Consider the following 15,105-nt stretch of genomic DNA (forward strand, 5'->3'; position numbering starts at 1 on the left):
CAGGTGTGTTTGTGTGTTGAATCAGACGGCAGTGTTAAGAAGAAGGTTGCTGGAGCGGCCGGCAGGTCCAGGGACAGGAGTCAACGTGCCAGCTCTGATCCGCAGCTCAAAGAGGTGTACTCATGTCAGGACCGGGACGAGCTGGTGAGAGAACACACTCACACAGGCCCACAGATGACAAGAACATGGCCGTGTTTACTAAACGAGAATGACATCAGATCACTTCTGTCCATTTTAAACTGTCACACTAGTCATTGTCAGGCTATAGATCTGGCAATTATATGATGGTTATATTATTTGGTATATTATTATTGTTAAAATATATTAATAAATGTGTATAAGAGTATCTACAATTTATAATTATATATATTTAGCAATATAAATTATCTATATACATTTATATAAAATTAATAATTACATTTAATGTTTATAATAATGTAGCTTTTTATTTTTTTGTAGTTGGTATTATATATGTATATAAAATCTAAAATTTAAAACAATATTTTTCACATTACATTATATAGTAATGTTTATACACACTCATATAGAGTATGTTTGTATATTATATTATGTATTTATTATATTAAAATTGATATTGTATATTAGTGTGTATTTATGTATTAAACATTTATTATTTATTATTAAACATTTATTAGCAAATGTAATTATAGTAAAATATTATTTACATTTCAAGATTATAAAATATTATAACATTTTTACATTATTTTAACACTATTTTTAGTAGTTTAATGTGTTAACAGTGGAATTAATAAAAAATAGTTGGTTTAATAAAATATGATATATATATATATATATATATATATATATATATATATTATATATATAAAACATTTAAGAAAATAAATAGTGCATTATACTTTAACTCTTTCCCCACCAGCGTTTTGGAAAAACATTAGCCAGCTACTGCCAGCATTTTTGATCATTTTCACTAAAATTTAAATATTTTGTTTTATGAATATCTGAACATGCAAAACATCAAAATAAAAAAACAGAGGCTCTACTTTTAAACAAAAAGAAAAAATTTAAAGCATTCTTTGTTTTCAACACTTGAGTGCAAGTAAGCTTCATAAAAAAAATTTGAAAAAAAGTTTAAATAAAAAATACAAATAGAGCTAAAAACAATTTTTATCAAATACTACATCAGGGTCATATTCTGTTATATAATCAAAGCAAAGATGAAGTAGATGGCTTCGATCACTCCCAAAGCTCCACAGTCCTTTAACCTCTTCCTGGATTGACATTTCACTCGCTAACATAAGACAGTTTCTGTTGTTGTTGTTGGCTTTTGATTGTTGATGATCGCATTATGATTCATATGCTTCTGCTTACATATGAGATCACACGTTTCTGTGTCTTCCTCGTCTGTGTTTCTGACTCATTCAGGAGATGCGTAATGGCGCCCCCAAGTGTATAACAGGAAAAAAGTCCACGTTTGACAGGGAAATGGGAGTTAATGTTTGTTACTATAATTAACTCTAATAAAGTAATGCATTACTCATCTACCATGATAATCTTTTAATATGTTTTCGAATTAACTTAATTTAGGGCTTTTCTCATGAAACATTAATATGCATGAATAAATCCAGACAACTGTTTTTAATTTATTTCGATCTGTCGTCTCTCCCAGGACGAGGCCTCTTCACCTGGCTTGCACAAAATGTGTTCCACCTGTCCATTTCCAGAGTCAGAGGTAAGCGCGCACACTGGATTAGGATTGAGGTGATTATGTCTCACTTTGTTTCCCACGAGATAAAAGGCGCATATCATTTCTCACACCCTGCTCGATACATATTTGAAATGGTAACCTTTGCATTCACCGCACCTAATCGTCAGTTAATGCAGCGATACTTCACTTGGCAGGAATGTGGCGTTGTGTCTCGTGAGAATAATGAATAATCTGTGTATATTGAATCATCCTGCCAGTAATGTTGCCCTTGTCTTCCTGTTTTTCCAGTTCTATGAGCGAGTGCTGCAGCTGTCCCAGAGGCTGTACAGTTTACAGGTACAACAGAATGACCGCACTCATGTCTCGCTCATAACGTCAGCCACACACTTCCTGTAATCATGACAGGATCGGCAGGTTCCTCAGGCTGTGGTCATTTGTTTGCTCAGATGTTTACAACATTCGTAAAATTGTGGTTAAACAAGAGCTAGATAACTTGTGTTCATTAGTCCATTCTGTTTATTTTCTTTTTTTATTTGTTCCTATTCTTCATTTGCTTGTTTGCTCCTTCTTTAAATTTGTTCTTGTTGCTCCATCTGTCTTTCATTTGCTCTTGTTATTTATTTATCTCATTATTTTTATCATTTTCTTTTTCTTTCTGTCAGTTTTGCATTTAGGTTCTCATTTGCTCTTATTGGTTCTTTTGATTCTCATTTGTTCTGTCATTCATTTTTTCATTTATGCTGTTTTCTTTCATGTACTTTTGCATCCATTGATTAATTTTTCATTTTTTAACCATACCAAAAATGTTGTTCTGGTGGCTCACTGGTAGAGCATTGTGTTAGCAGTGCAAAAGGTCGTAGGTTCAATTCCCAGGGGACACACATACTGGTAAAAAACAGTATACAGTTTAGCTTTGAATTAAAGCATCTGCTAAATGCCTAAATTATAAAAAGTAAAAAACAATGGTTGTATTTTTAAAAGCTATGCTGAAAACCAAAACTGAAATTAGAACCTAGCCTTAATGTACATCTATTTTTAAATATTTTTGCCCTCTCCATTGATAGTGACATCCACATATAAATGCACGAATCTTTGCAGTATGTCACTGGTCCTCTAAGCATCATGATTAACACAGCTTTGATTAGCAAGAAGCGTGCAAAGAGCACTCCCTTTATAATAATTATAAAGCTGTTTTTATTTCAGTTTGTCACAATCTCAGAAAGCTCCGTTATAATCAGTGAAGCTCTACACTGCTCAATGAATCTCTGATTTACACCATGTCACACTTTGTTGGTTATAATGAGAGACTGCACAGCACTGAACAAGGCTGTAGCATAGAGTTGGTTTTAGCTTAAACACTTAGCCACTGCATTCATATCAACAGAAAAATGTCAGCGTTTGGCTGTTGATCAGTGCTGTGAAAAGACACTGAAGATAGAAACCTCCAGAGTTGAAACATAAATACACACTGGAGCATTTGAAAACTGAAAACGATTGGACACTAAAGTACACAGAACCCAGTCTTCGGTCAATTTGTTTGTTTTATTCTTAGTTTGTTGTCTTTTTCATTTTGTTTGTTCTTTTTGTTTTTGTTCTTTACTTTTTTCTGTTTTTGTTTATCATTTGCTTTCATTTTTGCTCCGTTTTCTTTTAGCCTTTTATCTTTTATCTTATTTTTCAGTTTTTTTTTCTTTTAATCATTTTCTATTTTTTCTTTTCGTTTGTTGTTGTTTTGTTTTCTCTTATTTGTTTCATTCTTATTTTTCTGTTTTGTTGTACTCTCTTGTTTGTTTATTTGCTCAATTAGTTTTTTGTTTTGTTTTTGTCTTTCATTTGTTCTCGTTTGTTGACAGTCTGTTCTTTCTTTTGTTTTTGTTTTTATCTGGCCTTTTATTTATCCTTTAATTTTCTTTGTCTTATTCTTTTGGTTTTTGTTTAATTCTTTCTGTTTTGTCCTTTTCTTCATTCACGCTTTTATTTGTTCTTTTGACCTTTCATTACTTATTTTTTTAATCTTTTTTCTCTTTCTGTCTGTTGTCCTCTAAGTTGCTTGCTTTCTTTCTTTAACCTTTCATTCTGTTTGCATTGCATTAAATTTACATTCTCAGCAGACACTTTCTTACCAAAGCTCCTTACAATACAGTACACAAATCATGTTTGAGCAAATACAAGACCAAGCAGCTGAAGCTCTAAACTAAGCCTTAGTTACCAGGAAGCTCTTAACAGCTATCCAAACATCAAGTCCTTTCTGTCTCCTTCCCCCCTCAGGCCATAATCTCTCAGCAGGACAGCCACATCGAGCTCCAGCGGGCCTCTCTCCTCACCGCCGAGCGGGAGCGTCCCGGCAGCCGGAACCGTGGCACAGACGTGCTTCTGGAGCAGGAGAAGCAGCGCAACCTGGAGAAGCACCGCGAGGAGCTTGCTGACTTCCAGCGGCTACAGAGCCAGCATCGGCAGCAGCAGGCCCGCTGGGAACGTGAGCGGGAGAAGCAGCGGAGGCAGGCAGAGGCGGCCGAGCAGCGGCTGAAGGAGCGAGAGGAGGAGTGTCAGCGACTGGAGCTGCGCTTGACCGAGGAGAGGCAGGAACTCGAAAGGCAAAGGCAGACGTACCAGCAAGACCTGGAGAGGCTGAGAGAGTCCACGCGTGTCGTTGAGAAAGAGAAAGAGCGATTAGAGCAACAGAGGAAGTTGAAGAAGCACAACACTGTGCCAACAGCACTCAATGCACAGCAAGCTGGACAGGTGAGATGCCTCCTGACTGTAGTTGTTTCCACATCCCTCACTTCATTATAATGTTACACTTACTACTGGTCCCCACATGAATCCTTGGTTCTCTTGGATGGCCTCACAGGTTACTAAATAGATCCAAATAATCAAAACCATCCAATCTCTCTCTCTTCTGTTCACTAAGGCTACATTTACTTGATAAAATAACACTGTAAAAATCATAAAATTGTGAAATATTACTATAATTTAATGCGTATTTTAAAATGTAATTTATTCCTGAGATGCAAAGCTGAGTGTTCAGCATTACTTCATTCTTCAGTGTCACATGATCCTTTAGAAATCATTCTGATCATCTTTCATTGTTCTCTTTGAAAAAACTATTCATAGCCTCTTAACAATAATTACTTTTTATTCTCAGTTTACGTTTTAACTCATTATTTCCAATTTCAAGAATCTACACATCAGCAAGGTTTCAACACTATTATTTTTTTGTTGTTGTTCAAATAATTATGTGCTGGAAATAGGAGCTGGCTTATATGAAATTATCACGATGTGACCTCTGTGTTCCTTTTTAGTGCCACATGTTATTAAAATTGTATGTGTAGGTGTGCCAGCTGAGAGCATCTGCCTTTCCCACGCTCTCTTTTCAGCTCCGCTGTACCAGTACAATCAGAGGGAACAATGTGGCACTGTGAGGTTACATAGCAGTGGCTTTGCTAATCTACCTGCCACCCTGCCCTACCTGTTTGCCAATGAGCCTGCCAGATTACCCAGCTTGCTCTCTGGGAAAAAAACAGACACTCGGACAAGTGTTGTTTGAACAGTATAAACCGGCTCACAAAAAAAAGCCAGCCTCTGTGTAAACAGCGTATAACAAAAGCCACATATTGTGCGATTTCTAGCTCTAAGCAGTACCGAAACCATCCCAGAGATGACAACACACTAAAAACATTGGGCAAATAACCACAATTTCTTTAGAAAATAGAAATATGTACGTTGCATTTAGCATTTTCTTGCTCATTTGCACACAGTTTGACTGGCTCCATCATCTGTTTTTCATCAAACTCATGGGTTTTCATGATTTCCTTCAATCACGTTAAACTCATTTGAGCGCCGTGGCCTGTCTGTCCATTCGCGTGTGCGTACTTGATGACTAACCCTCTTATTTTGACCGATTACTCAGAAAAGGACGTCTAAGGAGCCGGACAAGGCGTCTTTCAGCGTTCGTTCATCCGTGCGTGTGGAGCTAACAGAAATTGGGAACTTTCCTAATGGCTGTAATGCTGTGACGTTAGCGATTTAATAGGCAGTGACCAAGCGAAACGCAATCGAGCCAGGGTCAATCAGCATCAGTGTTCATCATTTTATAATATTAAGAAGGAATGTGCATTTAAAGTTTATGGTCCAAAATCATACAGACACAGCCGGGTGTGTGTGTGTTTGCACTGCTGCGTTACAGATGAATATGATTCAGCACTTGTGGAAAAAGTTTTTTTTTCTACTATTATAGCATGTAGGGATGTGAGAGATGGCATATTTTCAAAATCAACTAGTTAATGAATTGTCTAAAGGACAAAATCTTAAGGAAGCCTTATATCATAATGATTTAAGATCATGCACTGTAAAAAAAAAAAAAAAAAAAAAAGGTGTATGATATTTTTCACTCAGAAATTGCTTATCGTTTCTTTGTAAATATTTGTGAAATTTGCAAGTAACACATTGATTTAAACATTAATATTTTACATCAAAGCAAAGGAGGTTATACATTTTTATAGTACATCTGTAAAATTACAATACTAATTAGTGGCCGACCAATATATCGCCAAGGCCGATATATTGTCCGATATTTGGCTTTTTTAAAATTTTATTTATTTTTAATAGTTTTTCTGCTTGGTCGATGTGTTCAAGGCGAGACTTTTATTTTGACAGCGCTGAGAGCGGCAGCGCCTAAGCACAAAGTGCTCACGCTCTCTCTCTTGTTTACTGTCGTTGTTAACAGTTCTGTCTAAATACAAATAGAAGTCTGTCTAATAATAAGATAAATCAGATCGGATAGAAGGGTTAAACAAAGGAATTAATGTATACTGAAAGTATTGTAACAATTGCTTTTATATTATTCGTAATAGAAAGGCAAACATTATAATACCGTCTTGTTTGCCATCAGCATTAATCAAATACGCATTTATATGAATTAAACAAATCGGCCACCTGCTTTCCAAGATATCGGCAACGGCTGTAAAAAAAAAAAATCGGTTGACCACTTATTCTAATATTTATCATATATTTAAAATCTAACTTAATTTCAGATTTTTCTGTTAAAATGTGTGATTGATTAATATTTAAAATCCAGTTAAAAAGTCGTGAGATTTGAGGTGTGTAGGGCTGCACAATTTGGCCAAATATTTTTTAATTATCTATCAAATATGACCATAAATCTTATTTTTGATGCATATAATTATTACTAATTCTACTGACTTTTAAAAAAAACAAATTTAAAAATACTAGTGTTTTTTTTCTCCATTTTTACTGTATTTTTTTACATTCAATGCAACACTGTTGCACCAGGTGCAGCTAAAGATGTCGTTCTGCATGTGTAGTTTAACTGATAATCACTGTTTTTAGATTCTGACATTAATTGTCTAGTCTGTGAATTTGTCAGAAAAGCCCAGCTTTAATGGCTGTAGTACCGGAAATTAATTTGGACATTCAGATACTGTTACACATTTTGTCATGTTATACACCCTCTCAGAGACGGCAAGTCTCTAATTTATTCCCTTTGTCACCACCACTAAAACCATAAATTTAGATAAGCTTACTATTCAAGCTCAATCAAAAAGCCCAAGAGGTGACCGTCCTAATCCTTTCTTAGTAAAGTAGGCTAAGAATCATTTGCATATAGCATTCTCAAATGTTATAATGAAACAAACAGCCTCTGACAGTAAGTTGCCACCGCTTTGTTGTTCATTGTGTGTATTCGAGGTCATGGAGGCATGTCTGGTCATGTCCGTCCTTGTCAGATTTCCTGTGATCTCGGCTTATCTCAGGTTAGTACGGCTATCAGTACATAGTAACCGTCTGCCCGTGGTGCCAGGCTACAGACCTTATTCAAATAAATCCCATATTGAGGAGATTCATTATGATGGCGTGCAGAAATGAAAGCATATGCTTTTCAATCTGTTTAGAAAGTTCCAGCTTCAAAGAAGTGAATTTGTTACGACCTAATAATGATTTTTACTAAATGTTAGTTGAGAGAAAGAATCAGAATCAAAACATAGAGGTATGTTATATGCCAATGTAGTTTTTTACGACTTCACTACAATTTTACGGTTTCCTAATTGGGTCGTTTGTCTATGTTTAGCATTTCCACCGTTCGCTCGACTAGTTTTATTATGCGCTGTATTGTTTTATTATCCATCTCGCTGTCAGCTTTAATCACAGATATATTGAGGGTTGTTTGACCTGTTCTTTTGTTACCGTCTTAGTCACTTCCTGATGTTAAACCATGGCTCAGCTCTTCAGATAACGTCGAATTTCGGTCTTTCATGTGCTCCACTCTTTCTCTCTCTCTCTCATTCATATATGCTCAACTTTGACCTCTAGTTCCAAAGAAAGCAACTTTTTATGGCCGAGTATATTTTACCTTTGAAAGATTTATATTCCACATTCCTGTTTCCAGGGAGTCTGTATTTGTGATGCTTCGTCGTGAGGTAAAAACACCCAAAACAACCCTTCAGAAACAGGTATTTAGCACCATGATTTAAGAGCCACGTTTTCAGCAGCGAGCCCTTCCGACCAGCCCATGCACAGCTAATGTATATGTGCTCGAAGTATCCAGGGAAGTCTTGAGTTGGGAAAACCTCAACGTATAATTACCTGCCAGCACCCTTTCATTAATACCAGCGCTGGAATTCGGCCAATCTTAATTGTTTATGTGATGTCAATCAAGTCTTTGTGCCGAAAATCTTGCACACCCCTCGCATTTTTAACGCTCTGGAAACCTTATATTTACTGAAGGCACCTTAAAGACTGGAAACAATGGAGCATCTGTGCTGGGATTCCAGCGTTTGGGAAAAGTACTTGTGCTCCACAAAGGCCACGCTGTGTGATGGTTCAAGATGATGTTGCCCCGGGCCAGTTGGAGAAGTTTAGCCTTTTCCGACCTCTAGATCAGTGTTTCCCAATCCTGTTCCAACACTACACATTTTGGATGTCTTCCTTATCTGACCGATCAGGTGTTGGAGTCTCTACTAACTGAGCTGCCGAGTCGATTCAGTTGTGTTTGATTAGGTTTGGATGATTGAGTTAAATATGCATATATATATATATATATATATATATATATATATATATATATAATTTTTTTGTAGGATGATGGAAATTGGAAATTGCAATTATGACTTGAAGAAGCTTATTGAACAGATTCAGAAGTATGGCTCTAGAAGCCCATTTTAAGTCTTGGAGTGATTTAAGGGATCCTGTTAAAACAAATTTGAATTGGTTTTTGTGGTGTACTGTTATAGGTTTTGATTGATTTTGATGGATCACTCTTAATTGTTCACATATTTTACATTATTGCAGTACCTCTCTTCCCAGTCTGTCTCAAACATCCTGTTTACCTACTGTTTCTGTGAAACCCCTCCTTCTGACACAAAATGTGCTCTGATTGGTTAGCTGGCCCAGTGTGATGTGATTGGGGAACCACTTGGAGCATGTTCCGGAAATGTAACACCATTTACCATAATTTAATCTACTCAGCTGTTAATATTTACAATGGCGTCAATTTTGTCATACACATTTCTGTCCGATCAAGACCTTGGGTTTATCTCAATCCACTTGGTAGTTCAGCAGTCAGGGCACTGATCAGGGAGTCGATCATTTTAAGGGCTGTCTCAATAACAGAATCCTTCCAGTGCACTGGAACGCTCGCTCCCAAAAAAAATCCCACAATGCATATTGACTCTCACATTGACGTTGTACGTAATCATGCCAACTGAAATTGAGAAATGACTGTCCCAGTATGCAGTGATCCAGGATACTTAGCAGTGACTGGATTCTGTTTGAGACGCACCCTATGTGAAGATTTGTGAACAAGAGGATCATGCAGAACGTTTGCAAAAACTAATTTAAGGGGTTTTGGAACCAAGGTGAAAGAAACGGCATCTCATTGACATGACAACAACTTGCTGCTCTTCTTTCTCTTCTCTAGCACAGCTCAACCAGGCATTGGCCGTGGATGGAGATTATTTAAATTAGAGACATTGTGACTTCGCACTATCTGTAAGAAGTGCAGTGTAGTACGAACAAACGGTTCAAACACCAACATTACACACTAACTAAAGTTGTAAAAGTGAAAAAGCCCGATGGGACACCTTTTAGGAGACATTCACAATGTGCATTGTTGGGTGGGCTTCAGGAACATGGTTGAGAACCACAGCTCTAGATGATGAACACCTCCCAGTGTTTAGATGTTCTCCTTAACCACATTTTTTGTGAAATTATGGAAATTGGTGGGTGTAATTGGGACTTTCAGAAGCATAATGTACAGATTGAGGAGGGTGGCGCTAGTTTCAATTACATCTTTGAGGCGTGGAGAAGATTGGCCATTTTCACAGCTTTAAGTACTGTAGATGTGATAAACACTTATGATTATCACATTTTTTCCACGAACTTAGGGTGTTGGTAATATCACGGTTAATTATTTGAACTCCTTGCGTACATTTTCAAGGTTCGCTCTTAGGTGCATCCTAAAAATTGCATAATCACCCATGGGCCCTTGAGCAAGTATTGCTTGCACCATGTGAACTTTCCCTCCGAACATTGTACAGTATATCCTTTGGATGGAAAGTTACTGCTAGCTGCTGATGTGCATTAATAATCTTTACCTCATGCTTAACTTAGTCCTTTCATGTGGAGCTGTCTTCAATTTGTGTTACATTTTATGCCTGTGTTGACAAAGTGTGCTCAAGAGCACATCAAACGTCTTTGTTCTGCACACAAAGCAGCATGTGTTTTAAATTTAGCTTTGTCCTGTAAATCCCAAAGTCTTCTGGATTTCCTGCACAGCACATTATCTCGGCATTTCCTGCATGTCATGCTCAAAAATGGAAGTTGATCTTCAGAAGCTGACTAAAAAACAAAACAAGTAATTTAAATGCAGACAGTGCATCTTAAACTTTTTGGCCCGTAATATTTAAGATTTTATTCATTTAAAGGATGCATTTGTCCAAAGAAATTTAAAAGTAATGAAGAACAACATGAAGCAGTTCAAGAGCAAGTGATTTAACGCAACAATATTGTTGTAAAGTTGTTGTACGTTCTTACTCATTAATAAATCCATTTCACATACATTGTGTCATTGAGGTCAGTGCATCAAATTACGTGAAAATGGTTTCCTGTACAGTTTAGATCTTTCCAACAGACAGAACAAATTTTTGTGTAAATAATGGCGTTCTTATGAATATAAATGCTTCAGAAATCCATTATTTTATAATTTGTCGTATTTGATTCTCTTGTAGTCCACTCTCATCTAAATTGTTTAATTTGGTTCAACATTTGTAAAGCTCTTACTTGGTAAATTGCTGATGCATTCAATTCAGTTTTCCATTAATCTGTTGTGTATATTTTCCATGCTTGACTCAATTGTTCGTAAATCCAATCTTGTGGAAGTTACGACATATAGTCCAATTGTCAAATCCATTTTTTATTGTTGTGTACAATGTCATGTTCAACTTAGCCATTTGTTATTCCAGTCTTGTTAAGTGTAAAATGTTGCATTTATTCAGTTTTTCGTAAATCTGTTATTCTGTATATCATCATGTTTCACGTTCACAAATCAGTTCTTGCGTTAAAAACTGTTGAATTTAAGTCAGTTGTTCATTGTGCACAGTATATTGTTGCGGTCATGTTTAATGTTTCCATAAACGATTTTGTAAGTGGTTGCAGTTGTTCGTAAATCCATTTTTGTATGAATTGTTGCGAATATTGCTGTGTATTTCGTTGCGTTCAACTCAATTGTTCGTTAATCCATTTCGTAAATCCATCCATCACATACGTCAGTCCTGGCAGTGTTTCATTAATGACTGGATGGAGACATTCACCACATGTAGTGCTAACATTTGCATTTCACTTTGTGTTTTTAGCTTTCCAGTTCCTCCAGCTTCAACGGTGAGCTGCTGCTCGGCGGAGCTCGGGACCAGAAGCTTCCTAAAAAATCAAACCTGCGGGGATCTCTCTCCGCATCCCAGGCCGACTACCTGGAGCGTCCCGAAGTCCAGTCGCGCCGTGAGAGCTCCTGCAGCACCCTAACCGCCAAGACGGAGGTTCCCATCCATCTCATCAGCACCACAAACCAGCTGCACAAGCAGGGCGGCGTCCAGCAGCAGATACCGACCAAACTCGCCGCCCTCAGCAAAGGCAAGGAGAAGAGTGTGAAGGGCAAGAGTTCACACCGCACCGACAGTCGGGGTTAGTACTGGTCTGTTTGCGACCAACAAAAAACGTTCCTTGGGAGTCGAATTTGCCATTTCCTAAATCCATCTTCACTTTGTCGTAGGTTCTGTTGACATGAAGCAGATGCTGCCCGTCAAGCTGTCATCGAGGGATTCGGACGGAGGTCACAAAGCACGCCGGTCCGTCAGCCCCTACCAACCTCAACATTCGCACTCAGGTAAGACAAACAACCGCACCCGACATTCCCGGCCGAGCCTGAACGAGCCGTATCCCGCTGTGTAAACAATCATTAGGCCCAGCTGACAGGCCTGTTGTTTGGTTTGCTCGCCCCTACAGATTCCCTCAGCCCTCCAGATGTGCATACGGACACCCAGTCTAGCCTCGAGCCCGCTGTCCTCAAATCCCACGAGCAGACCTCCCAGCCCACCATCCAGTACACTCTTACCGACGAAGCCACCAAGGAGGAAATTATCTTTTTCTGAGGCGTCCAATGGGATGCAAAGACATTAGGCTAATGTTTCAGACGATGTTTTACTTAAGGAGCACATTTTAATCCTCCAAGTCTTAACAACTAACAATTTTATTGAAGCCTGTAAATTACGACAAAGAAAAATGTGCTTTAGTTAATGTGAAAAAAGGCTCCGTGTTTGTCCAGAAAACCCAAAGACTTTGACGGACAGCTTCAGGTGAAGGACATTTCTGTAGCACGAACGGGCGACATGAAGGACGAATGGATGTTTTTAGGTTGCTTATAGTTGTGGTAAGCAGTTTTGCACAGCGGTAATGTCCCATTTCATTGAAAACTATTTGGGACAACTGTTTTCTGTTGAATTTGTTTCATTTTTGGGTCACTGGAACATTTTTGCTTATGGAAAATAGCATACGTTGACATTTAAAAAAATGTAAGTCAGTTTTGACTGCACACTGTGTAAACTCTCAGCTTGGATTAGTTGATTTTACAAAAGCCAACTCAATTTCAGTGGTCATTTTATTCATGTGGCATCTTTTTAGAGATTACTACCAAATGTTCACAAAAAAATAAAAATAAAAATTAAGCAGTGGACATGAAGACAATCCAACATTTTATTAACTATTCTTCTGTTATTAATGTATATGTTAGGAGATCTTCCAAATGGAGTATTTTGAGATTACTCAAATAGAAATCAGACGAAGGATACAAATGTCTTAAATGATAAATGAACCATGTTTTCATCTTTCCAAATGATCAAAAAGTCAATTTAAGACATGACATGGCTAAAATACAAACGACTGAATCTCATGAAAACTATTAAGGAATGTCCAGGTCGTTATTCACCCCGAAAAATGTTTGCGTTATGCTATCATGTTAATGTCATTTTCTCCTAACGTTTTCAATGCCATTCTGCAAAGATTTTTATTATTTAAATTGTTTTAAATGGTAGTGTTTTTGCTTTATTGTTGGTGTTTTAGTTTTTTAAATTAATGTTTGATAAAATTAACAAACAATTGCGGTGTCTGATCAGTGTTTTACTGTATTACAGTACTTAAAATGGTTGGGGTTTTTTTGCATTAAGATATTGAGAACTTTTAGGAGAAAAAAATAAAATATGACATTAATGTACACCGTTCCATTTAAGATTAGTGCCAACTATGTTTAAATATTGTGGTAGATATATACAGTCAGTTTTTATTTCTAAAATTGATTTAAAATCTTAAATTGGTTTCCTTACCATCCACATTCGAGAAGGAAAGCGTCGTCTTAATCAGGTTTCCTTTAAACACATTTCACGTTTTTGCATTTCCTACTTTCTTATGACCCACATTCATTTCATTCCATGTCTAAATTAAGTCTCTAAAGTTATCAAGCATTTCCTCTGTCCTCAAGCTGACCACAAAAACGGCATGTGTGACATAATACTGTGGATTTCAGAGTAATGCTGCCAAAAACTAGGATTTAAACCACTCTGAAAATAACGTGTATCTCTGATGTCCGTTTCCTGCGACCATGTGACTTATATGTATATTTTGTACATAGAGTTTCCTTTTAACATAAACGAGATGTTGATATTATGCAAGAATGTCATGTGACCACTGAAATTACAGCTGGATTGTTTGGGTATAATTTGTTTGTTTTAATTTGTAGGCACTTTTTATTTTTTTTATTTTTATTAATCTGTCATTTAGTGTTTTTCAGTTCGATAACTACCCATAATGCATTGCTTTTGGATAACCTTCGGATTCACCTATTCCACTTGATGGAAGAAGTATTTTTGATGCTAAGTTTATAAAAACGGCTTGATTTGATATTAGTCCGAAGCTTTTCCGTGGTGCAAGTGAAAGGATATTTTCACACTGTAGCAGATCGGTTTTGACTCTCAATGATGTGTAAATAGTACGTCACATGATGTCGATGACCTAATAATGAAGTTAGTGACTAAATGCTGTTTGTCTCACTCCTTTAGCTGCAGCGCACTTTATCGCAGAATGAATTGTTTTCTTTGATTTGTTCCACTGTGAGTTAAAAAACAACATCATCATGTTGCTTAAAATTGTCTCTTGATTCGGCCGGCATTCATCGTGACTGTAGCTACTTGGTGTCTGTGATTGTACGAGATAATTCTACGATGTTATTGCTATGTGAAGACGGTTTATTGTCAAATATTGTTGTCAAATTGTGTCTAAAAACTATCATTTTTCTGTTTCCAGTTACACTAGCCACTTTTCAATACCAGCAAACTTTAAGGGGGACCTCAAGTGTTAATATTTCTGATGTTTTGTGTCTTAAGTTTTTAGCACGCAAGGCCAGTTTTTTTTTTCTACCACAGCATTGTACTCACTCTACCGGAGAAAAATAGAAAAACTTGTGAACACTTAAAACTGCTGCCTTTAGAGACATTTTAGTAATAAAATATGTGGGGAATAAATCTGACTCTTGAATCTTTACTCCTATTCAAATCTCATTGTATCTGTGTATAGAAAAAACAACTTTTGAAGAGCTCAGTTCGTTAAATACTGTATCCCACAATGCAGTGTGCCCAACCCGACCTTCCGTTTCCTTCGCAACGAATTAACAGTAAAGCTGATTTAGTAATAACATAGTAAGTGCAATGTTAATGTATTTTTTGGCTCATTATTTGCAAAAACCTACAATATTCTTATGGAAAATTAAAACAGTTTAATGTGCGAAATATCTTGGTGGCCACTTAACTGATCAAGCGTAATATAACAAGGTCATGTGACAAATGTGGGATACTGCTTTTTTA

General features: G+C 36.9%; 1 protein-coding gene across 1 annotated transcript in view; it reads left to right on the plus strand.

The window, feature by feature from the left end:
• Window positions 1-14,766, plus strand: part of LOC113040225 (rho guanine nucleotide exchange factor 18-like) — a 41,868-nt gene extending 27,102 nt beyond the window's left edge. Inside the window, exons 25-31 of the mRNA XM_026198548.1 lie at window positions 26-144; window positions 1,649-1,711; window positions 1,976-2,023; window positions 3,956-4,429; window positions 11,554-11,878; window positions 11,967-12,080; window positions 12,200-14,766. Of these exons, the coding sequence (XP_026054333.1) occupies window positions 26-144; window positions 1,649-1,711; window positions 1,976-2,023; window positions 3,956-4,429; window positions 11,554-11,878; window positions 11,967-12,080; window positions 12,200-12,345 (1,289 nt within the window). The 3' untranslated portion in view covers window positions 12,346-14,766. The remainder of the gene's footprint in view (window positions 1-25; window positions 145-1,648; window positions 1,712-1,975; window positions 2,024-3,955; window positions 4,430-11,553; window positions 11,879-11,966; window positions 12,081-12,199) is intronic.
• Window positions 14,767-15,105: the final 339 nt, after the last annotated feature.

This window comes from Carassius auratus, chromosome 22, assembly GCF_003368295.1.
Source record: "Carassius auratus strain Wakin chromosome 22, ASM336829v1, whole genome shotgun sequence".
Classification (NCBI taxonomy): Eukaryota; Metazoa; Chordata; class Actinopteri; order Cypriniformes; family Cyprinidae; genus Carassius; species Carassius auratus.